At 65.9% G+C, this 22,530-nt stretch overlaps 4 protein-coding genes across 8 annotated transcripts; 2 read left to right on the top strand and 2 right to left on the bottom strand.

Moving 5' to 3' along the window:
* Positions 1–124: 124 nt before the first annotated feature.
* On the bottom strand, positions 125–7,548 carry PRCC (proline rich mitotic checkpoint control factor). Its single transcript, XM_040538992.1, has 7 exons — positions 6,796–7,548; positions 4,201–4,248; positions 3,186–3,770; positions 2,465–2,560; positions 1,426–1,569; positions 1,027–1,092; positions 125–617 (listed from the first exon to the last, which is right to left on the bottom strand). The coding sequence occupies exons 1-7, from the start codon at positions 7,318–7,320 to the stop codon at positions 531–533; spliced, it is 1,551 nt and encodes a 516-aa protein (XP_040394926.1). The 5' UTR covers positions 7,321–7,548; the 3' UTR covers positions 125–530.
* Positions 7,549–10,363: 2,815 nt separating this feature from the next.
* HDGF (heparin binding growth factor) lies at positions 10,364–17,294 on the top strand. 5 transcript variants are annotated; one of them, XM_040539007.1, is made up of 6 exons: positions 10,364–10,792; positions 15,779–15,855; positions 16,124–16,262; positions 16,364–16,546; positions 16,621–16,826; positions 17,003–17,294. In XM_040539007.1, the coding sequence occupies exons 1-6, from the start codon at positions 10,706–10,708 to the stop codon at positions 17,007–17,009; spliced, it is 699 nt and encodes a 232-aa protein (XP_040394941.1). In that variant the 5' UTR covers positions 10,364–10,705; the 3' UTR covers positions 17,010–17,294. The 5 variants fall into 5 exon arrangements, with proteins under 5 accessions (XP_040394941.1, XP_040394943.1, XP_040394940.1 ...); XM_040539009.1 differs by lacking the exon at positions 10,364–10,792 and adding an exon at positions 10,919–10,937; XM_040539006.1 differs by lacking the exon at positions 10,364–10,792 and adding an exon at positions 14,457–14,475 and having other exon boundaries at positions 16,621–16,806.
* A 958-nt stretch (positions 17,295–18,252) lies between these two features.
* MRPL24 (mitochondrial ribosomal protein L24) lies at positions 18,253–20,418 on the top strand. Its single transcript, XM_040539011.1, has 6 exons — positions 18,253–18,405; positions 18,527–18,720; positions 19,564–19,659; positions 19,774–19,877; positions 19,978–20,108; positions 20,205–20,418. The coding sequence occupies exons 2-6, from the start codon at positions 18,538–18,540 to the stop codon at positions 20,339–20,341; spliced, it is 651 nt and encodes a 216-aa protein (XP_040394945.1). The 5' UTR covers positions 18,253–18,405; positions 18,527–18,537; the 3' UTR covers positions 20,342–20,418.
* METTL25B (methyltransferase like 25B) lies at positions 20,409–22,524 on the bottom strand. The gene is made up of 3 exons (XM_040539012.1): positions 22,356–22,524; positions 20,920–21,107; positions 20,409–20,841 (listed from the first exon to the last, which is right to left on the bottom strand). The coding sequence occupies exons 2-3, from the start codon at positions 21,029–21,031 to the stop codon at positions 20,648–20,650; spliced, it is 306 nt and encodes a 101-aa protein (XP_040394946.1). The 5' UTR covers positions 21,032–21,107; positions 22,356–22,524; the 3' UTR covers positions 20,409–20,647.
* Positions 22,525–22,530: the final 6 nt, after the last annotated feature.

The raw sequence follows: 22,530 nt of genomic DNA, 5'->3' as shown, positions 1-22,530 counted from the left end.
AATTAAACAGCCACGAGGATGTTTCAAATTAAATGACAAAAAAAAAACCAAAAACCAAAACAGGCTTGCTCTTGAAACTCACTGCCTTTCAGAAAGAAAAATTACACTCTCAATGCACAGCGAGTCCAAGAAAGGAGCAAAGTGGGCAATGGAAGTTTATTGAGACTCTGCCTCGGGTTCCAGTGGCGAGGCTGCTTCGGAGGAGGAGCAGCCCCTGCACCTACAGGACGAGAGCTCCGAGCCTCGCACCAGGCGCGTTTCCTGCAGCTGCCTCGGGGCTGCTGCCAGCTGTACAGAACAGACCCGGTGTGAACCTTCCACGTTACTGTTTGCGAGGACGGGGGGAAGGATTACAGGTGGAGTTTCAGGAATGGTTTGCCTTCAGCCTTTCTCCTGGCAGGCAGGGGAGTGCAGCAGCCTCCCGCCCGCCTGGCGGACAGCATTCTGCGTGGCCTGGTCGGTCTCCGAAGGCCAGAAGTCCGGCACCGCAGGTCACCCGGGCCAGCAGCCAGAACGTGGGGACGGAGGCGTTAGAATCCGTATTTGGCTTGGGTCTGCCGCCGGCTGAGCTTGTTTTCAGACCATGTGTTTTTCAGTTCCAGTTCTCTTTCCTTCGCCTGCAGAAATGGAGCGGATTAGCACCGAGTCGCCGCGCGCTGAGTCAGCAGCGCTGCCCCTGCCGGCAGGGAGCAGGGCGCGCGTCGGGCTCGTTACAGGAGCCAGCACAATTATCTCGACAGAGGCCTCAATTCATCGGGACGCAGCCCGGCCGCGCTGAAACGCAGCTGCTTTTGTGGGAGGCTCTCGGCAGCTGCTCCCCGACCACACGGCGACCGTGCGGAGTTCAGACAGGAAGCAAAGAGTCTCATAACCGAACGCAGCCACGCATGCGCTCGGGCCGGGAGGGGAAGGGGAAAGGTGAAGCAAAGCAAAAAGAAAGCCAGACGCTCAGCTCAGACCCGCGGCAGGTCTCAAGCCCCCTAATTCTGTCCCCGTCGGTTCCCAGGCCGCAGGGAGGGCACTCACCTGGTGGATCAGGTATGTGATCTGGTGTTTCCTCCTCTGCTGTCCCGTGGGCTGATCTCCTTTTTTCTAGAAAGCAAGATGAGATAAACTTGAGCCTGGGAAGATACTGACCCAGGCAGCGACACGAGACAAGAGCCTGCACAGAGGCAGTTCAAGAGGTATTGGTTTCACGTTCAGGCTGGGGGCAGAGTTCCTCAGGCTGAAGCAGTGCCTGCACCGTGCTCTGAGAAGCCCTGCTGTTCCCTTAGTCATTTACGCCGCACACAAGACAAAAGAGTCCCCATCCCTCCACACTCCGGTGACCGCACAGTGTCTAATACAGCTCCAGCTGTGGTCGAAACAGGAACCAAAGAAAGATCCCCAGCATCCCAGGCGGCACTTCTCCCTCCCTGCCCGCACCTTGCTGAATGATTTCATGGTTTTCTCCTCTGTTAAGGATTTGGTCAACCACTGCTGGGCTCCACTCAGCTGATCGTCACCCTTGATATCCACAAAGTTGATCTCTTCTCTCCCCCGATTCCGCTTGCCTTGCAGGCGTTTGAACTGAAAGAAGAACAGAAACAACTGAAGTTAAACACACATCACCACCACCACCACCCCAAAGTGAGTGAAAGCAGCTGGAGCCCAACCCTCTGCTCCCTGAGCGTGGGACAGGTCACATCACCACACATCTTTCCAAGGAGGGATTTTTTCTTTAAGATATTTCGATCTACAGAAAAGCAGAACTCTCCTGAACTACTGAACGTTAAAGTTACAATGTCATTTTTCTATGCAGAATGGAAAACATTTACCCTGGTTTAGACTTGTGCTCAGGAGCCTCAGACTCTCAGGCCCCTCGTTTTAAGTGCAAGAGAAGCACCTCAGGCTGCTAACATACCTACCCTGCCTCACTCAAATCCACCTCAAAAGTAAAGAGGCCCCTCAGAGGAAGCGAGCAGCAGATGGGCTATCTTCTGCGGCACTCACTGCTTCAGCTAACAGGGCTGCCACTTTCTAGATTAGATCAACAGTGAGAGGTGGTGTGCTGTTTGGTTGGTTTTTTTTTTCCCTTTTAAACGGGTTTCTGAGCTCTAGTTCTTGAGCCGTTTGAAGGATGTGGGGAGTCCATGGCTGTGCTAAAGGAGGTACCACGAAGGTATCTGAACTCAGCTCCACACACCTCGGCTGTCCTACACATCCCCAACGAGAAGAACACTGGGCTAGGTGGAAATAACAAAATCACCAGCTTAGAAAGCAAGCAAATCCACCTGGAGCAGCGGCCCAACACACTGCTGGAAGGGCGCAGCGTGTCCACGACACAGCCCTAGACCCCACGGAGCAGCAATGGGGTCTGGCTCGGCACAGAGCGCAGCTCAGGCCCGGGGCTGCCGAGCAGGTCCTACGTCCTAGCAGAGCTTAAACGCAAAGTCCTCGGTGGGATAGAGAGTAAAGTGCCAACCGCTTCGTCGTCTAGGAAGGAGGAGTCGGTGCTCATCTCCTGCGGCGCGCCCTGGGCTGGTTCCACCTCCTGGTAGTAGCCACTGCTGTAGTAATCCTGTCGGCAAAGGGAAACCAGTTGGTCACCGCAGCAAAGCGAGACTGATCCCGGAGTAAAAAAAACACACAGGGGCCCTGAGAGGCAGCGCTGCGCCTCGTACCTCCCCCGGTGAGCCGCTGGTTTCTCACCGAGGATTTTGTCCACCCTCTGGGGAGCACGGCACGTGACACGTGCGCCTCCTCCCGAGGCTGGCAGAGGCAGTCGTTACTTACACCTCATTACTCCGGCACTGCTGAAGAGCACAGGGCGTTTTGTCAGAGGTACCCGACAGCAAACGCTCCGCTGAATTGCTAGAAACAAGCTGGCTTCAGCCGTCGGCCCTGGCAAGCCCTGGCTCTGCACCCAGACAACGGCAGGGACAGTTCTGCTGGGGCGTTTTAAAGCGAGCGGGCCCATTAAACATTTATCCAGCAAAGAGCACCCGTGGCTCTCCTGCCAGAGGAGCCCTGCCGTACTAAGTGCTCTGGATCCCTGCCCCTCGTCCCTGTGAGCTCAGCTGGGAGAGATTCCCACAACCCCCAGGCTGCTTCGGGAACTAACTCAGAGCCTCCTGCCCCAGCTCCCTCTTCAGGGCAGCCCCATCGAGCTCCTCCCCCGCCGGCCAGGGGGAAAATTAACCCACCTGGTAATAAGCACCCGTCACGCCGGCGTCGCCGTAAGCAGGGAACTGGCCGTAGGGCTGGCCGCCGTACTCTTCTCCAGCCTTGGGCAGCCAGCTGTGCTGAGCGCCGCTGGAACCCGCGCCCGTCTTGAATTCCAGAGGGGCGTTGGCAGCAGCGTCGTGGAACTGAGGCTCGGGCTCCGTCCCGGGCGGCGGGTCCTCCGCCACCACCGTGCCGGAGCACATGTACGTCTCGGCGGCCACAAGGCCGGGCTCGCTCCTGTCAGACAAGGAGAAGTAGTTCTCTGGCTCGACCTCGTCGTCGCTGTCGTCCTCTTCCTGCGTGATCTGCTTGGTTACCTGGAGGGCGGCGCTCTTGGCGGCGGCTTTGATGGCAGAGGGGGAAGGAGTCGTGGCCACCGCCGGCTTGGACGGAGGTTTGGGTTTGGAGGAGGAGGTGGGGGCCTTCGCGGGCTTCGCCTCGGAGGCGTTGTCGGCTGCTTTCCTCGAGAAAGCGTAGGGCAAAAGTAACCGATTGGTCTCTTTCACCGTCAAGTTCTTGGGTTGAGGAAGCAGAGCGGACAAGCCAGAGCCCTCGCCGCGTCCCTGGTGAGTTCCGTGCAGGGCAAATGGATGACAGAAATAAGAGAAGTGAGCGAGATGATTCCGTTTGCCTGACTCCCTGCCAATTATCCCCTCCAGTTCTAACGGCATTAATGGGTTTCCCATGGCTCAGCACAACTGCTCGCTACTTCCAACGCGCCGCAGGGCTTCCTCGCACAAAGGGCTGGCGGGGCTTTTAAAGGAAAACCGGGGCTTGCCAATATCTGCCTGCTCCCCAAATGAAGGCATATTTCGTCTGAAACTTAAATTTAGGAAATTTCACCCAAAAGGGACTTGCCACCCCAGGAATTTTTATCCCCAGACTGCTCTGCACTAATCAGAGTGACTAATTTACAAGGGAGGACGCCCAAGATCCTCAGCCAAATGCTTATTTGCTGTGAAATTCATTTAATTCAATGTACCCGGCACTCACCTGAAGAGGACTTTTCTTCCTTGCTGGTTCATCTTCCTCTGAATCTGACTGAGAAAGAAAAACAGAGCTCAGCACAACCTGAGATATCAAAAAACCAACCATCAGCCACTAAGCAACTTGTCAGTTTTCGCTTTGAACAGCGAGGAGTCGCAGCAGCACAGGTCTGGGCTCAGGACCTGCCAGGAGCCCGGCCGAAAAGCAACAGCGGGCTGCGGTCAGGCTCCGTCGCGCTCCCGCTGAGGCATCTGCGGCAGAGCAAAGAGAGAGCAAAGCCAAATGTGCTGCCCGCAGCACGCGCAGGGCCACGGTACCTGGCGTTATTTAGAGACAGCTGCGTCTCCTGTGGTCTGGGCAGAGGCAGAAAATAAAACGAGGGGGAAAAAAAAACTAAAAGACAAGCTTTGCAAACAAGCCGGCATCACTTCTTGCAGCCCCGTCAGAGCAACAACCAAAAGCTGACCTCCAGCTTGAGCTCGGTCACCCAACTCAGGGTGCAAAAGGGGATTTGTGAACCAAAATCCCGAATTTTCAAGTTTTTTTTTTTTTACTGCTGCTCTAAAGCAGAGCGGGCGGGCAGAGAAACCCAGCTCGTAGATAGGTGACTCCCTCCCCAGCACTTCGGAAGCCAGCCGCTCGGATATTCTTTAGAAAAAAGACAAAAAATCACAGGAAAAATCAACCGAAAGCAAGGCAAAGAACTCGAGCTGCGCGGCAGAAGGGGAGCGCTCCCTTTCAAAGCAACAGGGTTAGGTTAACGGGGGGAAGCACGAAGCACACAACGCACGGGATGGACGGGGAGCCTTCACAAGGGCTCTGGAGCTGTTAAACGCCCATCAAAAACCAGGGCGCAAAGCCTGGCCATCGGAAGAGGCCCCGAGCGCCTTTATCATTTTATGGCTCTGCAGAGCGCTTTAAAGGGATTACAGGAAACGAGGTCCTCTGCCAGTTCGCCATCTGAATTATAAAACAGGACAAAGAAGAAGGCCGCGCGTAAATAAAAAGAGTCGGGAGCAGCAATAAAACCCGGTGGCTGCGTTTCGGAGAGAGAGGAGCCAGCCCGGGAACCTCCCCGCAGGGGCAACCCAAAGGGGCAGGAGGCTCTGCAGGGAGGAGGAGGAGGAGGACGGGGCGAGGAAGGCAGCGACGGGCAGAGGGATTTGGGGAATCTCGAGCGGGCGCCGCCGGCAGCAGCTCGGTTTTGCAGGTGCTTCTCTTCGCCACCTCGAGGACCTGCAGCGCTTCTGGTCAGAGCTAGGGGTGGGGAAAGAAGGGAGAAGAAGGAATCTCCTCTCACTCGAGCTTATTTCGGCGATCGTAAAAGCAAGGAGGGAGCTAAGAGCCCTAAAACTGGGGTTATCACGGAGCCCCTGTTCTGAGGTGCTGCAAGAAAGCGAGGAAGCACAAAGTGGGGGTGAGGGGACGGGACGAACCCAAACCTCCTGCTACAAGGGTGCCCCGTGCGTCCCGCAGCCCGGCGCGTGCCGATCGCCGTCAGAACCGGCTGAAGGCTTTAAAATCAGATGGGAAACGGGAGGTGGGCGGCAGGGAGGGCCCTGGGGCCTTCCTCCCGTGAAGTCACTGCGCTCTTCCTCCCGTCCCCTGCCTGCGACGAGGAAAGCAGCTCCTCAGGAAGGCTGGGCTCCCACGGACCGAGGCTGGGCTCCGCAGCAAGTTGTCCTGGTGCCGACAGACGCAGCCCCAAGCACGCCCTGCTGGATTTAGCTGCCCCTCTGCCGCGTTTTGGGAGCGGTGCCAGGAGGAGCTCGGGCTCCCCAGTTTGCCAAACGGGGCAGGCTGCTGGCGAGCAGCAACACGGCTCGGGGCCGGCTGGCAGGCGCGCGTCCCTCTCGCCCTCTCTTGCCGTGCCCCTGCTGCTCCGGCAAAGCCAGATGTGCCACCCCAAGGGAGGGGGCAGCTCCCTCGTGTCCCCAAAACGCCGACCCTCGAGCCATAATCCCAACAGGACAGAAAGAAAAAGTCCCACGTGGGCTCCGGGACGGGAAGAGCTGCGTCGTTGCCAGGTCCCACCGTGCTTCTGGTGGTCAACGGGCATGCACAGATGTTAAAAAAAAAAAAAGGGGGGAGAGGGAGCTGGGGGTTCTCTGCTCCTGGTACCAGCTGGCGGTGTGGGTGCTGCAGCCGGCCACCAGCTGGCTTGGGTGCTGAGGAACCCCATAAAGCACGGGGCAACCATAAAAAAAAAAGCAAGAGCTGAGAGAGAAACGATTACCTCGAGGTCTGGAGGACACCTAGAGTCTTTAGGGAGATAAACAACACGCTGTCAGGGAGAGCTACTCATCTCAGAGCAAACAAAAGAAGAAAATGAAGAGAAACGTGGACTTTTTGGGGACGCTCCCAACCAAGGCCACGCGGCTCCAAACCATCGACTCGCTAGCGTCGGGAATAAAGAAGGGTGCGGATAATCGGGGTTTGGGGGCATTACAATCGCAAATAAGGTTTCTGCATCAGTTTAACTCCGCAAAGCGCTTTAGGATTAGGGCCGGCAGCCGGGACAAACCTCCCTGTCACTGCCACACCAGCAGCGCCAGGAGAGGCCGGAGGCCGGAGGGATGGGGGGGCTCGTTCCATACTCACATCTCCCTGGTGCAGCTCGGGCACCACGATCTTCACCGGCTCCGTCCTCTTCTTCGCCCTGGGGAGGCTCAGATCCCCCCCAGCCCCGGGCAGGGCGGCGGAGGCCGCAAGGCCCAAGCCGAGGGCCGGGGCAGCGCCGGCGGCGTTTCTGGGGGGGGGCAGCAGCAGCCCCCCGGGCCGGGGCCGCTCCTCGGGGCCGCCGTCGCTGGCCGCGGAGGCCGAGGCCGGGCTCCTGCCCGCCGGGGGGGTTCCGAAGGCCCTGAGGGCGGCCGGGGGCCCCGCGAGGGGAGGCGGCGGCGGCGGCGGGGGGAAGCCGCCGGGGGGGGGCTGGGGGGTTTTGGGGGGCGGCAGCGCGGCGAAGAGGCCCCGAGGCTGCGGCTGGGGGGCCGGGGGCCGAGGCAGGGCCTCCTCCTCCTCCTCCTCCTCCTCCTCATCCTCCCCCTCCTCTTCCTCCTCCTCCGCCTCGCCCGCGGCCCCCTCCGCCTCGCTGTCCTCCTCGCTGCTGGCGTAGGCCACCAGGGACATGGCCCCCCCCGGCCAGGGCAGCCCCCGGCGGGCGGCGGGCGCTACGCGAGGCCGAGGATCCGCCCCGCCGGCTAGGCCGCGGCCTGCCGGGGACGAAGGGGAGGGAAGGGGGGGCGAAGCTAAGCCGCCATGGCTGCCCCCCCCCGGCCCCGCAGCAGCCGCCTCCGCGGCCCCAGCGCCCGGCTCCGCGCTCGCAGATAATGGCCGCCGGCCGCGCTCGACACCCCCCCCACCCGCCCGCTCCGCCGCCGTTGCCCGGCCGGCGAACTACAGCTCCCGGCAGCCCCCGCGCGCCGCCCGCCGCCCGCCTCCCAGCGGGCCCCGCCGCGGGGCATCATGGGAAGTGAAGTCCGCGATCGGGGGCGGGCCGTGGGGATGGGAGGGGGGGGAAGGAGCTGACATGGCGGAGGGGGGGGGGAGGAGCGGGGCGAGGCAGAGAGAGGCCGCGGGGAGGCCGAGGGCCTCCTGGAGGCCGTGTGGTGGGGGGGGGGGGGGGCGGCTGCCCCCGCGGGGAGCAAAGGCCTCGGCCTCCCCCTCGACGCCCAGCCTCGGGCCCGGGGGGCTCCGCTCCCCCCGCTCCGAGCCTCCCCCGGCGCCTCGTGTGCGAGGCCGCGGCCCCCGCCGGACTACAACTCCCAGCAGCCCCCGCGCCGCCCCCCACGCAGGCCGCGCAGCCGAGTGAGGGCAGCTCGAGCGGGGGACTACAGCTCCCGGCGTACCCCGCGCCCCGCCGCCATCTTGGTGCCGTTGTCACGGCGAGGCCCCGGGCCCGGTGCCCCCTCCCCCCCGGTGCAGCCATTTGCTGAGCGGCGGCGGGCGGGGAGCGGGGCCCGGGGAAAATGGACGCGGGGCTGCGCCCGGGGCCTTGAGCAGGGCGTGAGGGAGGGGGCGGCGTGGGGAGACGGGCACCAGCCCCAAAACCTGCCTCGCTCCCATACCTGCGCCTGCCCTGGTCCCATAATGTGCCTCGGTCCTGTACACTGCTCCGACCCCACAACCTGCCCCGGTCCCATACACTGCTCTGACCCCATAACCTGTCCTGGTCCCATGCACTGCTCTGACCCCACAACCTGCCCCAGTCCCGTACACTGCTCCGACCCCACAACCTGATCCGCTCCCATACACTGCTCCAACCCCATAACCTGTCCTGGTCCCATACACTGCTCCGACCACATAACCTGCCCCGGTCCCATGCACTGTGCCTGCCTCATACCTGTCTGTGTCCTGGCCCCATAACCTGCTCTGGCCCCAATCCTACACCCTGCTCTGGTCCCATACCTGTTTCTGTCCCAGTCCCATAACCTTTGCCTGTCCTAGTCCCATACACTGCCCCAGTCCCACACACTGCTCCCGCCCTGGCCCCATATCTGTTCCCGTCCTAGTCCTATAACGCCTCAGCCCCGTACCTGTTTGTGTCCAGTCTCCTACACCTGCTCCTGCCCCAGTCCTACACCATGTTCCTGTCCCATTCCCACACCTGCTTGTGCCCTGGCCCCATCTCCTGCTCGTGACCCTGTCCCAAACCTCCTCCTGCCCTGGCACCATCCCCTGCTCCTGCCCTAGTCCCAGGGCTGTGCTGGAGGAGGAGGAGGAGGAGGAGGAGGAGGAGGAGGAGGAGGAGGAAGATGCTCCTGCATCTGTGGGGCCGGTTTGGCTTCCTCCATGTCGGTCCCAACCCCCTTTCCCCACGGTTATGGCCTCCCCGCGTGCCCGAATGGCGAGCCCCGCTCTCGGCCCTGACACGCGTTCCCCCGTGTGCTCAGCACCCCACAGAGCAACCCCAGCCCGCGGGGACCCGATCCTGGGAAGGGAAGCCGGAGAGACCCCACAAACAGCGGGGCCACGCGAGGGGCGCGGGCGCTACAGGGCGGTGACGGCAGGGACCGGGGGGACGAAGGTCTGTGGGGGCGGACGGGCGGGCCACGCTCGCCTTCGCCTCCCCAAATTCCTCGGGCTGGGCCCCCCCCGACAATGGGGTGCCGCGTTCCGCTGTGCCCCCTCCTGCTGGTTGTTTGAGCTGTTTCGGGGCTAATTAGGAGAAATTCGGGCAAGGAAAGCGGGCGGGGGGTGCAAGGAGAAGCCTCCAGCCGAGGACCCCGGGAGGCTGAGGATCTGAGCCGGGTTCTCCGTGCAGAACCCCAGGGCGAGAATTTAGGGGGGTCTGGGGGGACCATGCAGGAGGGGAACCCCCCCAGACCCCCAAAATTAGCCACTGAAGGACGGACCCGGTCCCAGCCCCCCCCCAGCACCCAAAGATTCTTCTTCATGTTTCATTTTGCACACCCGGATTAATCCCGGTACCCCGCACAGCGCTGGGGAATTTCTAAAAGAAATTATTTGGGATTTTGGGGCTTTTCTGGGCAAAAACCCCACGAAAACACCCCAGTTTGGGACTTGGCACTACAGAGATGCACCGGCAGCCTGGTGCCCCTTCCCTGAGCAGGAATTAAAACTGGGGGGGGGGGGGGGGGGGGCGGTTGTATTTAATTAATTTCCAAAATTTCTTCCCAAGTTAATTCCAAATTTTCTTCCCAAATTCCCAATTTTCTTCCCAAATTTATTCCCAAATTAATTCCCAACTTTCTCCCCACATTATTTCCCAAATTAATTCCCAGTTTTTTCCCCACATTAATTCCCTATTTTCTTCCCAAATTAATTCCCAAATCTCTTCCCCAATTAATTAATCCCCAAATTTCTTGGCTCACAAAAGGAGGCGAGCGCCGGCGCTCGGGCCAGAGCCCCCCCCCGGCATTCCCCCCTCCCCCCCCAAAACACCACCCTTACGAACACGCATCGCTAATTAGGGGCGTGTTAATTATTTTTGCAGACGTGACCCTGCACGGGGGGGGGGTGCGCGCAAACGGGAGCGCGCGTGCGCCAGGCCGGCCAAGGGAGCGCGGAGCGCCTCGAGCGGCGGGGAGGGGATTTTTTCCTCTTTTTTTTTTTTTCCTCCCTTTTTTTTTTTTTTTTTTTTTTTTTTTGGGGGTGGGGGGGGGGAAGAAGAAGGGATTTGGGGGGGGCCGGGGGAGGGCGCAGTTGAATTCAAACACAAACAACTGCATGGGGCAGGGGCCCGCCGCGCCGCGCCGCTCCTAGCACCGGGGCCGCCGCCGCCCCCCCCGCGCCGCGCTGCGGTGGGGGCCCGCCGCCTTCCTCCCTCCCCCCCCTTTATTCCCCCCCCCCACGCTTTTTATTTCCCCCCACCCCCTTTATTTTATTTTATTTTATTTTATTTTATTTTTTAAATTTTTAATTTTTTTTTTTTTTTTTTTTGCCGGGCTCCCAAACTTCGCCCCTTTTTCCCCCCCTCCCTTTTCTCTCTCCCCCCCCCCCCAGCCCTAATTTCCCCCCCCCCCCCCCCCCCCCCCCCCCCCCGGCCGCCCCCATGTCCCGGTCCAACCGGCAGAAGGAGTACAAATGCGGGGACCTGGTTTTCGCCAAGATGAAGGGCTACCCGCACTGGCCTGCCCGGGTAAGCACCTGGGGGGGGGGGACACGGGGGGGGGGGGGGGGCGCTATTTAGCCCTTTATTTCCTTATTTTATTGAAGAATATTCGCTTGGATCCCCCGGGGAAACAACGTGCCCCCCCCCCCCCCCCCCCCCCCGGTACAGGCAGGTGTGTGTGTGCAAAGAGGGGGGGGGGGGGGTCCACGCGTGTGTGCCCCCCCCCCCCCTCCTTCTATGAGCGCACATGGGGGGGGCTTGGGGGGGGGGGGGGTCGAAATGTCCTGGCCACATCCTGCCCCCATGGGGAGGGGGGGGGCACACACGTGGGGGGGGGGTCCCCAACCCTCCACGTGCCCACGGGGACAAGTCGGGGGCGGGCGCGGGGGTGGGGTGGATTTTAACCCCCCCCCCCAACACCATGGCTTTATTAGGGCGGGGGGGGGGCTTTGTCTTGCCCCCCCCCACACACACACACCACCAGAAGCTCCTTGAGCCTCCCCCCCCCCAAAAAAAAAACCCTGGCCTGGCTGCAGTGGGTGCTGGGCCGCGCTGCGCCCACACGGCCCGGGATGGGGGGTGGGGGAAGATTTGGGGGGGTGGGCAGCGAAGCGGAAGGTGGCGGAGCCCCCCCACCCCTCGGTGCCCCCCCCCCCCCCCCCAGGCTCCTTCCCCTCCCCGGGCCTGGCCAACTTTTGTTTGGTTTATGAGGATTTTGGCGGCCAGGCCGGGGAGGGGGTGGGGAGCCGCTCGCTTTTGGCACCGGCCCCCGAACGCGCACTCGAAAGCGGCTTCGCCAGGAGGGGCCGGCGGCCGCCCTGCGCCCTCCGCTCGACGAGGGGGGGGGGGGGGGGTCCCCACGAGCCCCCCCAACCCCCCCTTCCCCCCCCCCCCCCCCCCCCCCAGGACCCCCCATTCCCAGCAACACCGCCGCCACCACGGCCTCGAAGCGCCAGGCTTCATTCGGCCTCCGTCCCTCCCCGGTTAAAAACACCGAAGGGAATCAAACCAAACCCCCCCACCCCCCCCCACCCAGCCCCGAGCCTCGTGTTCGCCCCCCGGGGCCCCCCCTCGGGGCTCGGCTGCGGGGTTGGGGTCCGTGGGGGGAAGGGGGGGCCGAGCCCCCTGCCCTCCCGCCGCTGACTAATCCCATTTCTCGCTCCAGCGGAGCGGGCAGGGCTGGCCCGTGACTAATGGGGCGCCCTGACGAAACGCCGCCCGTCCCCGTCGTCCGCCGCCGCTCTCGCCCGCCGGGGCGTTTGGTTTCTGCCTCCCGGAACCCCAAACCCTTCGGGGCCGGAGCGGGAGCAGGAGGCGAGCGGAGAAACCGAGGGCAAGGAGCCGGGAGCGAGGAGGCGCCGGGGCCGATTTCCCCAGCACGTGTGCTTGGGTCCCCCGCCACCAAAGCACCGGCAACACGAGCGGCCCAGCTCAGCCCCCCCCCCCCCCCCCACCTCCCCCCAGATTGTTTCATCCTGCACCGAAACCCGCTGGTTTGTGCCTGGAAACCTCTCCCGAGGGGCCGGCACCGCAAGCAGAGGCTGCGTGCAGAGGGGAAACTGAGGCACGCGAGCTGGGGGGTGGCACCAGCAGGGCCTGGCGCGGGGCTTTGCTGTCCCCTTCCTCGCGGGGCGCAGGCGGCTGGGGACAGAGGTGCCACCCCTCTTCCCCCGACCCCGTGAGGTCTCCCCGCCTCATTGCATCCCTCGTGGCACGGCCAGGCCCTTCTTTCTTACAGCCCATTATTTATTTACTGCAGGTCAGGTGCTGCAGGGACCGGTGCTGCTCCAGGGCCCCGAGCATCGCCCGCTCCCATCACCGGGCGTTTGGGGCCTTCAGCAGGGGCAGAGCGGCGGTGGGGAGCTGGGTGGGCAGGATCAGGCCCTCCGTGTGCTGCCAGCAGGAGCCAGGGCTGCCCCCGCGGGGACGAGATAAACCCCCGGGGCTGTGCCCGGCCTCGTGCCCCCGCAGCAGTGTCCTCTGGGGCATGGGACGGCCAGGCTGGCACCGGTGACAGCCGGGTGCACGTGTGGCCCCCCACGGGCTCGACCCACGTGAATTAATTCCCCCTGCCCGCCCCCGAATCGCCACCCCGTCCCTATCAGCGGGGAAACCGAGGCAGGGCCTGGCACCGCCGGGTCCCAGCTGGGCTGCTCCCAGTCTCGCTGCGCTCCGGGCACCGGTGGCAAAGTCCAGGTGCAGAGGTTGGGTGCAGAGTCCGTGCCGGGGTACGTGCTCGTCCTGCCCCGGCCACGCTCCAGAGCTTTCCCTCCCACCCCAGCTCCCTTTTTGTATTTTTATTTGTAGGGTTTTTTTGCCCCCCCCCCCCACCCCCCGTGCAAGGACAGGCTGGTGACACCGTGGTGACACCGTGGTGACACCGTGACACCCCCTTCCTGGGGCGGGCGCTGCCTGCTGGAGCCGGCTGGGGAACCGTGAAGGGCGCACGAGCGGCAGGGAGGGACAAACGGACGCGGGTGCCCTGGAGGATGCCCCTGGGCGCTTCGACGGCCGGCCGAGCTCCGGGTGGGCTCCAGACGCCTTGTCCGGGGGGGTCCCAGGGGGACGGAGGGATTTCCAACCAGCCCCAGCGCCTGCCCGCGCTGCTGTTGGGGTATCTCGGCTGCGGCTCCTTATCTCCCCTGCCCCTGCTTCCCCGCCCGCCGCTGCGCATCGAGATGCCGCGGCCTTTTCTAGGAGGACGGAGGTTTGGGTGAAGAAGGGCCAGATAAGGGGCTGTCGCCCGTTGGGTGCCGCGTGCGGCGCGCGCCCTTTCAGCAGGGGACAAGCGAGCCGTCCCCAGCACCCCGGGGACGTTCAGCAGTGACCGAGGGGTGGCCGCATGGCAGGGGGGATCCCCCAGCCCCCCTGTTCCACGGGGTCCCCGCCGCGGGCTGCACCGCGCCCCCTTTGCCCAACCACGACCTTGGCCAAGGACGGCTCCCGGCGTGGGGCCGGGGACGTGGCACCGCGCGCGGGGCCGAGGCGGCAGCGGGGCTGGGGGGGGGGCTTGGGGACAACGGCGCCCCGGGGTCCCCGTCCCCAGCGGGGGCTGCGGGGACGTCCTGCGGGGAGAGCGCCGGGGGGCCGAGCCGCCGCGGTCGCACCACGTGCGCAGCCTTTCCTCGGGGATGGAGGTTTTAAAAATAGCCGGGCCCGCTCCGAAGGCCTCGTGGCTGCGCCGGGGCCGCGTCCGCGCCGCTTCGCCCTCAGCAGGGTGAAATCAAGCTCAAATTAAACGCTCTTTTGAACGGGGGCGATGGCAGCCCGTGGGGTGGCACAGCCGGGACGGCACGGCTGCATTTGGGGTGCCCTGTCCTCGCCCAGCCCCGCTCCTAAAGGGCTCCGCGGGGGCTGGCGGGGGGCCCTCGGTGTCCTGGGAGCGACCTGCAGAAACGTGATCCGCGCCGAAGCATCCCGGTGGTGGCGGGGCCGGGCTGGCCGCCCGCCCTCTGACTCAGATTTTCTCCTCCGCCCCACCAGCGCCGCGTGGGGACGGTGCTGCTGCTCCCGGCGGTGGCGGCAGCTCGGGCGGGCAGGGCTCTGGCACCGGGGCGCGATGGCGAGGCCGAGCTTGGTGCCGGCGGGGACCGATGCTCGCCCCCATCCCCGCCCCGACTCTTGCCAAACGGGCCCGGGAGCGCCGCGGCCCTCGGAGGGCTCCCACACGTGGGATGTGTCCCCAGGCCCGGGGGTGTCGGCGAGTGGAGGCACGTCGGCGAGCCCGAAACGCGCCGTGGATCCGGGAAGGAGGATGCAGGGAGGAGGGCGTGGGGCTGGGCGCTGCCCGCGGCGTCCCCGCACCCAGGGCTCGGTGCCCAGCGGGGACCGGCCACGGACCCGGCACAGCACCGGGCGCCTGCTGGTCATGAGAGCACCCCGGGGTGGGTTTTTGGGTCCCGGCTGCCCCAAGCTGTGCGTGGGCAGCAGGGAGGGCACGGTGGCATGTCCCCCCCCCCCCGCTCCATGTGGGTCCCTCGAGTGGGGACCAGCGGTGAGCTGTCCCATCGGCTCCCCGCCAGCGGGGACGTTCCCCACGAGTGTCCCCGTCCCTGCGTGGAGACCCCAGCTCAGGCGTCCCGTCCCGCCAGCGCTGCGACCCGGCGCAGTCCCGGGAGCCAACCCTTGGACCTCTCGGGGCGAAGCCCGCCGATATTTCCAGCTCCGGGAATTAAACCGGCCGCAACCCCCCAGCCGGATCCGGCGCCGAGCGCTGCGGCTTGCTCCAGGGCCACGTCTGCGACGTGCCAGGAGGAAGGGGGACAAAAAAAGACCCGGTGGCAGCCCTGCGGGAGCCCCGCGCCAGCGCGGCCACCTGGGGAAACTGAGGCTCGGGTCGCGCCGTGAGTCAGCAGCGCGCTGGCAGCGGGGCCCGGCGGGTTTCGCTCTCCCGCCTTTCTCCCCAGCGAGACCCCCACCCGCTTTCTCTCCTTCCCCCTTCCTTTGAGGCTTTCTCGGGAATTTATGGCTGCGCTCGCGCTGGCTCAAGCGGGGGTTATTTTTAGACGCTATAAAAAGCCGCCGGCGCTGCTGGTGCTGTGTTCCCCGCGTGGCGCGCCGGGAATATTCCTGCTCGGTGACACGGCACCTGCCAGCGGGGCCGCTCGCCCACCCGGGGGGCTTGCGGGGCTCTGGGTGTTGGGGCTGCTCCCCCGAGGGCCGGGCTGGAGCCGTTCCTCCTGCGCGCAGCTGGGGCCACGATTTTGCTGAGCTCGATGCGTCTGAGCCAGTCTAGACAAGGGCTTAGGGCGGCCGCTCCTCGCCGTCCCCTCCGGGTGTTGGCGGTGCTGCCGCCGGCTTGGGAGCGGGGACGGGGCTTTGCAGCGGGCTGCGGGCGCTCGGCCGAGGCGGTAGCGATGCCCCAGATGGATCCAAGCACCGGGGCACCCGCCTCGTGGTGGCAGCTGCTGGGTCAGGAGTCGGGAACAGGGACACGGTGGCCAGGACAGCGGTGGGTGACGTCCCGTCGGCTGCGCCCTCCCCAGCCCTCGCCTTTTCCTCTTTGTCGCGCAGATTGACGAGATGCCAGAAGCCGCGGTGAAGTCGTCCTCCAACAAATACCAAGTCTTCTTCTTCGGGACCCACGAAACGTGAGTGGGGCCCTGGCGCAAGATGGGGTCTGTGGGGCTAACGGGGACACGGAGAGATCCGACCCTCTGGGGTCTCGGTCTCCACGGGGCAGTGATGCTGATGTACCAGGGCAGGAGGTCGAGGTGGTCCCAGGGGCGTTGGGTGCTGCCCGGAGCTGGGGAAGGAGCTGGGGAAGGAGCCAGTGGCGTGGCTCTGCGGGGATCCGGGGGGTTTGGGGGAGAGGCGGGACTCCCCAGCTGCCGTTCCTCATTGCTTTCCCCCGAGCAGGGCATTCCTGGGGCCCAAAGACCTCTTCCCCTATGAAGAATGCAAGGAGAAGTTTGGGAAACCCAACAAAAGGAAAGGGTTCAGCGAAGGCTTGTGGGAGATCGAGAACAACCCAACCGTCAAAGCCTCCGGGTACCAGGTGGGTGGCGATCCGCGCGGCCACAGCCCTCCGTGGCCACCTCCCGTCCCCCTCCCCGGGTGTCCCGGCCCCCCTCTCTGAAGTCCCGGTGTCGCCCCCAGCCCACCCCGAAGAAGACCTGCCCCGAGGACGCCGAGCCGGAGCGGGAGCCGGAGGGCGATGGGGAGAAGAAAGGCAACGCGGAGGGCAGCAGCGACGAGGAGGGGAAGCTGGTGATCGACGAGCAGTCCAAGGAGAAGAACGAGAAAGCCGGGATCAAGAGGAAAGCAGAAGATGCTTTGGAGGTAGGGGGACGGCGGGGACGGGGACGTGGGCAGGGGGCACCGGGGCAGGGCTGAGCCGAGCTCCCCGTGCCCAGGACTCCCCCAAACGCACCAAGGAGGCGGAGGGGCAGGAAGGGGAGAAGAAGGTGGACAACGAAGAGGCCCCCAAGGAGGAGCCGAAGCCCAACCCAACCGAAGGGGAGAAGGAGAAGAACAGTGACGCCGCTGGTGTGCCGGACGCCAACGAAGCCAAGCAGGAGGGCAAGGACAAGGCGGAGGAGGTCAGAGACCACAAGGAGAGGTGAGGGCGGTGAGTGGGGTCACCCCGAGCCCCCAAAACTGGGCTCTCCTCGACCCACCTGGGCACAGGGGAGCGTCCCCAGGGGTGCGGAGGCGGGTCCTGGGGCTCCATCCCCAGCGGGGGTCCCGACGTCGCGGGGTCTGTGACCGAGCACCCGGGTCTCTTCGCTCCTGCAGTCCGTAGCGGCCTCCCCGGCGAGCTGATCTCCCGCCTGCCCCTTCCCCGCTGGGCTCCCTGGGTGCTGCCCCGTCTCGCCCTCGTCGGCTCGTCACGTCCGCGGCTCCGGAAACGAGAAACAAACCGAAAAAATGAAATAAAAAAGAGAAATGAAGAGAAACCCGGTAACGATAACCCCTGAACCGACCCGCATCTCCTGGCCCCGCCGTCGCAGGGCGCATGCTTTGTATTAGTGATTTCTAGGGGGCTGATCAGTTGATTTGAAATAAAAGCGATTCATGCCTTTTTAAAGCGCTTCTGCCGGTGTCTTTGTCTTGAGGGGTCGGCCCCTTCCCGCTGTGCTGGCAGGTGAGAGGGCTCTGCAGGGCGATTTCGGGCCCCTTTGGGCTCGTTTTACCTTCTCGGTGCCAGAAGGAGCCCAGAAGGAAATGCAGAAAGGGCCCGGGGTGAACTGAAACAGGGGGGGAAAAATGATTGAAAGAGGGGAAGGAGAGCAGCGGGAGGAAGCTTTTCAGAGGAGAGATTTTTACTAACGTGGAAAAACACCATTCTACAAGAAAATGCCACGGAGGGGCTGGGACGGGAGCCGTTTCCCCTCACAAACGCTTCCTCCCTGCCAGTGGGTCCCTGGGGGGGGGGGAATGCGATGGGGATCCCGGTGCCCAAATCCGCCGGGAGAGCCCCGAGGCCGCAGGGCCGGGAGCTGCAGCAGAAAATGGAGCCCTGGCCGGGCGCCAGCGCTGCTCCCAGCCCCGCTCCCAGCCGCCGGGGCCGCTGCTGCCCCTGCCATGGGCACCGGGGACCCCCAGGGACCCCTCAGGGACCCCCCCTTGGCCATGGGGGGAGCCCCCAGCTCCGTGTCCCCGGGCCTCGGCCACCGCCACGGCCCCGCTTGGGGAGCCAGGGCCGGGCCTGGGCAGCAGGCGGAGGCCTGGGGGGGCAATGGGGGGCTGCGGGGGGCACCTGGGGGGGCGTGGGGGGCAAATGGGGCAGATAATGGTGGGGGGGTGTAATGGCGGCCATGGGGGGCAGGGAGCTGGTGCAGGGCGGTCCCGCGGCCTCACCGCCGCCCCCGGCCTCGCCCCAGCCCCCGGCCCGGCTCCCGCACGCCCCGGGGCCGTTTCTGTCGGACTGGGCCCTACGGGAGTGGGGGGGTACTGGGTAAACTGGGAGGAGGCCGCGTGGACTACAACTCCCAGCATGCCCCGCGGCGAGGGGGAGGTGGGTCAATGGCGGCCCGCTCCCGGGATGCACCGCGCCAGCGGCGGGCCACGAGGCGGGAACGGGGGGGGGCGGGAGTTGAAGGACTACAACTCCCAGCGCGCCCCGCGGCGGGACTACGCGTCCCGGCGTGCACCGCGGCGCCGCCACTTCCGGGAGCGAGAGGCCGCGGGACGCTGAGGTGAGGCCGGGGGGAACCGGGGGGGTCCCGGGGGGGTCCCGGGGGTTCGGGGCCGGTCTCGGGGCCCGGTTCCCGGTGTCGGGGCTCGGCCCCCGGCCCCTCTCAGCCGGCGCCCCCCCAGCCCCCGCCGCCATGCGGGTGTCGGCCCTGCTGGGCCTGGCGGCCCGGCCCAAGCTGCCCTCCGGGTACCGGCACGGGACGTGGCGGCCCGGCACCGCCCCCGAGCAGCGCAAAAACCCCCCCGGGCAGCGCCGCAACAAGGTGTTCGTGGAGCCCGTCGGCAGGGACGAGTGGAAGGTGTTCCGCGGGGACACGGTGAGCGGGGCCCGGGGCCCCCTTTAGGGCCCCCGGGGACTCCCCCCCCCTTTAATGGGACCCGGGGACTCCCCCCCTTTAATGGCCCCCCGGGGAGCCCCCCCCCATTCCCCCTTTAATGGGACCCGGGGACTCCCCCCTTTTAATGGCCCCCCCGGGGAGCCCCCCCCCCCCTTAATTGGGACCCGGGGACTCCCCCCCTTTAATGGCCCCCCGGGGAGCCCCCCCCCATTCCCCCTTTAATGGGACCCGGGGACTCCCCCCCTTTAATGGCCCCCCGGGGAGCCCCCCCCCATTCCCCCTTTAATGGGACCCGGGGACTCCCCCCCCTTTAATGGCCCCCCGGGGAGCCCCCCCCCATTCCCCCTTTAATGGGACCCGGGGACACCCCCCCCCCTTTAATTGGGACCTGGGGAACCGCCCCCCTCCTTAATGGCCCCCCCGGGGAGCCCCCCCCTTTAATGGCCACCCGGGGAGACCACCCCATTCCCCCTTTAATAGGCCCTTGGGGAGTTCCCCCCTTTAATGGCCCCCCGGGACCCCCCCCTTTAATTGGGACCCGGGGAGCCCCCCCTCCCCCTTTTATGGGACCCGGCCCCCCCCCCCCCCCTTTTAGGGCTCCCCCGGGGCTCCCCCCCACCTTTTAGGGCCCATTGCCCCCCCCCCTCCCCCAAGTTCCTTCAGCCCCTCTGAGCTCCCCCCTTTTATTGGACCCAGGGAGCCCCCCTTCCATCTTCCCTGGGGAGTCCCTCATTTATTGGTCCCCAGGGAGCCCCCCCCCATTCCTTCAGCCCCACTGAGCCCCCCCCCCCGTTCCCTCTGCCCACCCCCCACCCCCCGCAGGTGCAGGTGCTGGCCGGGAAGGACGCGGGGAAGCAGGCGCTGGTCACCCAGGTGGTGCGAGCCCGCAACTGGGTCGTCGTGGAAGGGCTGAACACGGTGAGGGTGCGAGCGGGGGTGGCCGGGGCGCATCCTGGGGGGGGGGGGCTGCGGTGCTGGGGGGCACGGAACACCCCTAACCCCCCCCCCCCCGTCCGTCCGTCCGTCCCGCAGCACTACCGCTACATCAACAGGTTGGCCAAATTCAGCGGCACCTACATCGCCAGCGAGGCCCCGCTGCTGCTCAGCCAGGTCGCCCTGGTGGATCCTGAGGACCGGTAACGCCCCGGGGGGGTGGACACCGTGAGGGGGGGGGGGGGGGGACGGACACCCGGGGGGGTCCCCGCTGATCCCTGTTCTCTCTCCCCCCGCCGCCAGGAAGCCGACGGAGGTGCAGTGGCGCTACACGGAGGAGGGCGAGCGGGTGCGCGTCTCGCTGCGCACCGGCCGCATCATCCCCCTGCCGCTGCGGCAGCGCCGCGACGGGGTCGTCCCCGAGCAGTGGATCGGTGAGGGGCCGGGGTTGCGGGGGGGGGGGGGGGCGCGGCTCCGGGCTTGGGGGTGGGGGTGGGGGTGGGGCTCAGCGCCGTCCCCTGTGCCCGCAGACGGCCCCAAGGACACCTCGGTGGAGGACGTGCTGGACAAGACGTACCTGCCCTCGCTGAGGACCTTCGAGGAGGAGATCATGGACGCCATGGGCATCGTGGAGCTGCGCCGGGCCAGGAAATCCTACTGGTACTGAGCGGGGAACCGGGGGACCCCCGCCCCGGGGGCAGCAGCTCAAAATAAAGGATTTTTTTTTTTTTTTCTGTAGCTATATTTCGGTTTTCGCCCTGTTTTTTGCAGCTGCGGCGCTTTCGGGGCGGCTCTCGGCCATGCCGGGGGGGGGGGGGGGCAGGCCCGCCTTTCCCCCCACCCCCCCCCTTGTTCCCTCACTCCGAGCCCCGCACCACAAAAAAAAAAAAAACAAACAAAAAAACCAATTTTATTGCTCCTCCTGCCCCACGGCAGCGGTTGGGCGCCCGTCCCTCCGTCCCCACCGCACCGCTCAGCCCCGTCCCTGCCCGGGGGGCTGCGCTGCCCCCCCAGCCCCTTCCTCCTCCTCCTCCTCCTCCTCCTCCTCGCTGCTGTCCTCCTCCAGGCCCTCCAGCACCCCGTCCAGCGGCGCCCGCGCCGCCACCAGCACCAGGTTGCGCGGGGAGAACCGGGGGTCGAAGAGGGGCACCAGGGCGCACTGGAAGCCTGGGGGGGGGGCAGAGAGAAGGTCACCACCGGCGCCCCCTCCCCATTTCCCCGCCCCCCCCGCCCCCTGGCACCCACCTTGCTCCCGCAGGTAGAGCAGGCGGTCGAGCAGGATGAGGCTCTCCACCAGCGGGGCCAGCAGCAGCGCCAGGCTGAGGAAGGCCAGCACCTCGTGCTGCCGGCCCAGCATGGCGCCCACCGCCCCCGAGTCCAGCGGGACCTGCGCCGGGTCCAGCCCCACGCGGGGCAGCCCCAGGCGGGCGTAGCTGGGGGGGGAGGGGGGGGGGGGGGACGGACAGAGAGACGTGGGGGGGGGGGGCGGCGGTCAGCGGGGTGGGGGGACCCCGCTGGAGAAGGGGGAGACCCCCCCCGGGAGAAGGGGGAGACCGCCCCCGGGAGAAGGGGGAGGACCCCCCCCCAGGTGAAGGGGGAGACCCCAGGGGAGAGGAGGAGATACCGAGAGAGAGGGACCCCAAGAGAGGGGGTGCCCCAGGATAGGGGGACACCCCGGAAAGGGGGACACCAGGAGATGGGGGGGGGGGGGGGCAAGAGAGGGGACGCCCCACAAGAGGGGACCCCAGGAAAGGGGGAGACCGAGAGAGGAGAAACCCCAGAAGGGGAGACACCCCAGGAAAGAAGGGGACATCCCAGAAGGGGGGCCCCGGGAGAGGGGATAGCAGGAGAAGGAAGGGACCCCAGGAAAGGAGGGGACATCCCAAAAGGGGGGACAACCCAGAAGGGGGGATGCCCCAGGAGAAGGGGCCCCGGGAGGTAGGAGAGGGGACCCCAGCAGAGGGAGCACCCCAGGAGAAGGGACACCAGGAGAGGGCCCACCCCAGAAGAAGGCCCCCCAGGAGAGGGGACACCCCAAGAGAGGAGGACACCAGAAGAAGGGGACCCCGGGAGAGGGAACACCCCAGGAGAAGGGACCCCGGGAGAGGGGACACCCCAGGAGAGGGGACACCCCAGGAGAAGGGCCCACCCCAAAAGAAGCCCCCCCCAGGAGAGGGGACACCCCAGGAGAAGGGACCCCGGGAGAGCGGACCCCAGGAGAAGGGACACCCCAGGAGAGGGCCCACCCCGGGAGAGGGGACACCCCGGGAGAGGGGACACCCCAGGAGAAGGGACCCCGGGAGAGGGGACACCCCAGGAGAGGGGACACCCCAGGAGAGGGGACACCCCAAAAGAAGCCCCCCCCAGGAGAGGGGACACCCCAGGAGAGGGGACACCCCAAAAGAAGCCCCCCCCAGGAGAGGGGACACCCCAGAAGAAGGGACCCCGGGAGAGGGGACACCCCAGGAGAGGGGACACCCCAGGAGAAGGGTCCGCCCCAAAAGAAGCCCCCCCCAGGAGAGGGGACACCCCAGAAGAAGGGACCCCGGGAGAGCGGACCCCAGGAGAAGGGACACCCCGGGAGAGGGGACACCCCGGGAGAGGGGACACCCCAGGAGAAGGGCCCACCCCAAAAGAAGCCCCCCCCAGGAGAGGGGGACGCCCTCCCGCCCCGCACGCACTCGGGGAAGCTGAGCTCGTGGGCCTTCTTCCCCGTCTGCACCCCGAGGCGCCTCTTGCTGGGGTCGGCCGCCCGGATCAGGCTCTCGAGCGCGGCGCGGTAGCAGTGGGCGCGCAGGCGGGCGCTGCCCCGGCGCAGCCGCCCCGCGAACGCCTCGAGCGCGTGGCACGCGGCCT

The sequence above is a fragment of the Cygnus olor genome, chromosome 28, assembly GCF_009769625.2.
Source record: "Cygnus olor isolate bCygOlo1 chromosome 28, bCygOlo1.pri.v2, whole genome shotgun sequence".
NCBI lineage: Eukaryota > Metazoa > Chordata > Aves > Anseriformes > Anatidae > Cygnus > Cygnus olor.
Note: the sequence above shows the minus strand (reverse complement) of the source record. Positions and strands in the feature narration are given on the sequence as shown.

Coding starts and splice junctions, on each gene's coding strand:
- PRCC (XM_040538992.1), bottom strand. CDS start 7,320: ATGTCCCTGGTGGCCTACGCCAGCAGCGAGGAGGACAGCGAGGCGGAG. Junction 1,570..2,464: donor CCTTCCTAGACGACGAAGCG/GTTGGCACTTTA, acceptor TTCTTCTTTCAG/TTCAAACGCCTGCAAGGCAA. Junction 1,093..1,425: donor CCATGAAATCATTCAGCAAG/GTGCGGGCAGGG, acceptor CTTGCTTTCTAG/AAAAAAGGAGATCAGCCCAC.
- HDGF (XM_040539007.1), top strand. CDS start 10,706: ATGTCCCGGTCCAACCGGCAGAAGGAGTACAAATGCGGGGACCTGGTT. Junction 10,793..15,778: donor ACCCGCACTGGCCTGCCCGG/GTAAGCACCTGG, acceptor TTTGTCGCGCAG/ATTGACGAGATGCCAGAAGC. Junction 15,856..16,123: donor TTCTTCGGGACCCACGAAAC/GTGAGTGGGGCC, acceptor TCCCCCGAGCAG/GGCATTCCTGGGGCCCAAAG.
- MRPL24 (XM_040539011.1), top strand. CDS start 18,538: ATGCGGGTGTCGGCCCTGCTGGGCCTGGCGGCCCGGCCCAAGCTGCCC. Junction 19,660..19,773: donor TCGTGGAAGGGCTGAACACG/GTGAGGGTGCGA, acceptor TCCGTCCCGCAG/CACTACCGCTACATCAACAG. Junction 20,109..20,204: donor CGTCCCCGAGCAGTGGATCG/GTGAGGGGCCGG, acceptor CTGTGCCCGCAG/ACGGCCCCAAGGACACCTCG.
- METTL25B (XM_040539012.1), bottom strand. CDS start 21,031: ATGCTGGGCCGGCAGCACGAGGTGCTGGCCTTCCTCAGCCTGGCGCTG. Junction 20,842..20,919: donor GCTCTACCTGCGGGAGCAAG/GTGGGTGCCAGG, acceptor CCCCCCCCCCAG/GCTTCCAGTGCGCCCTGGTG.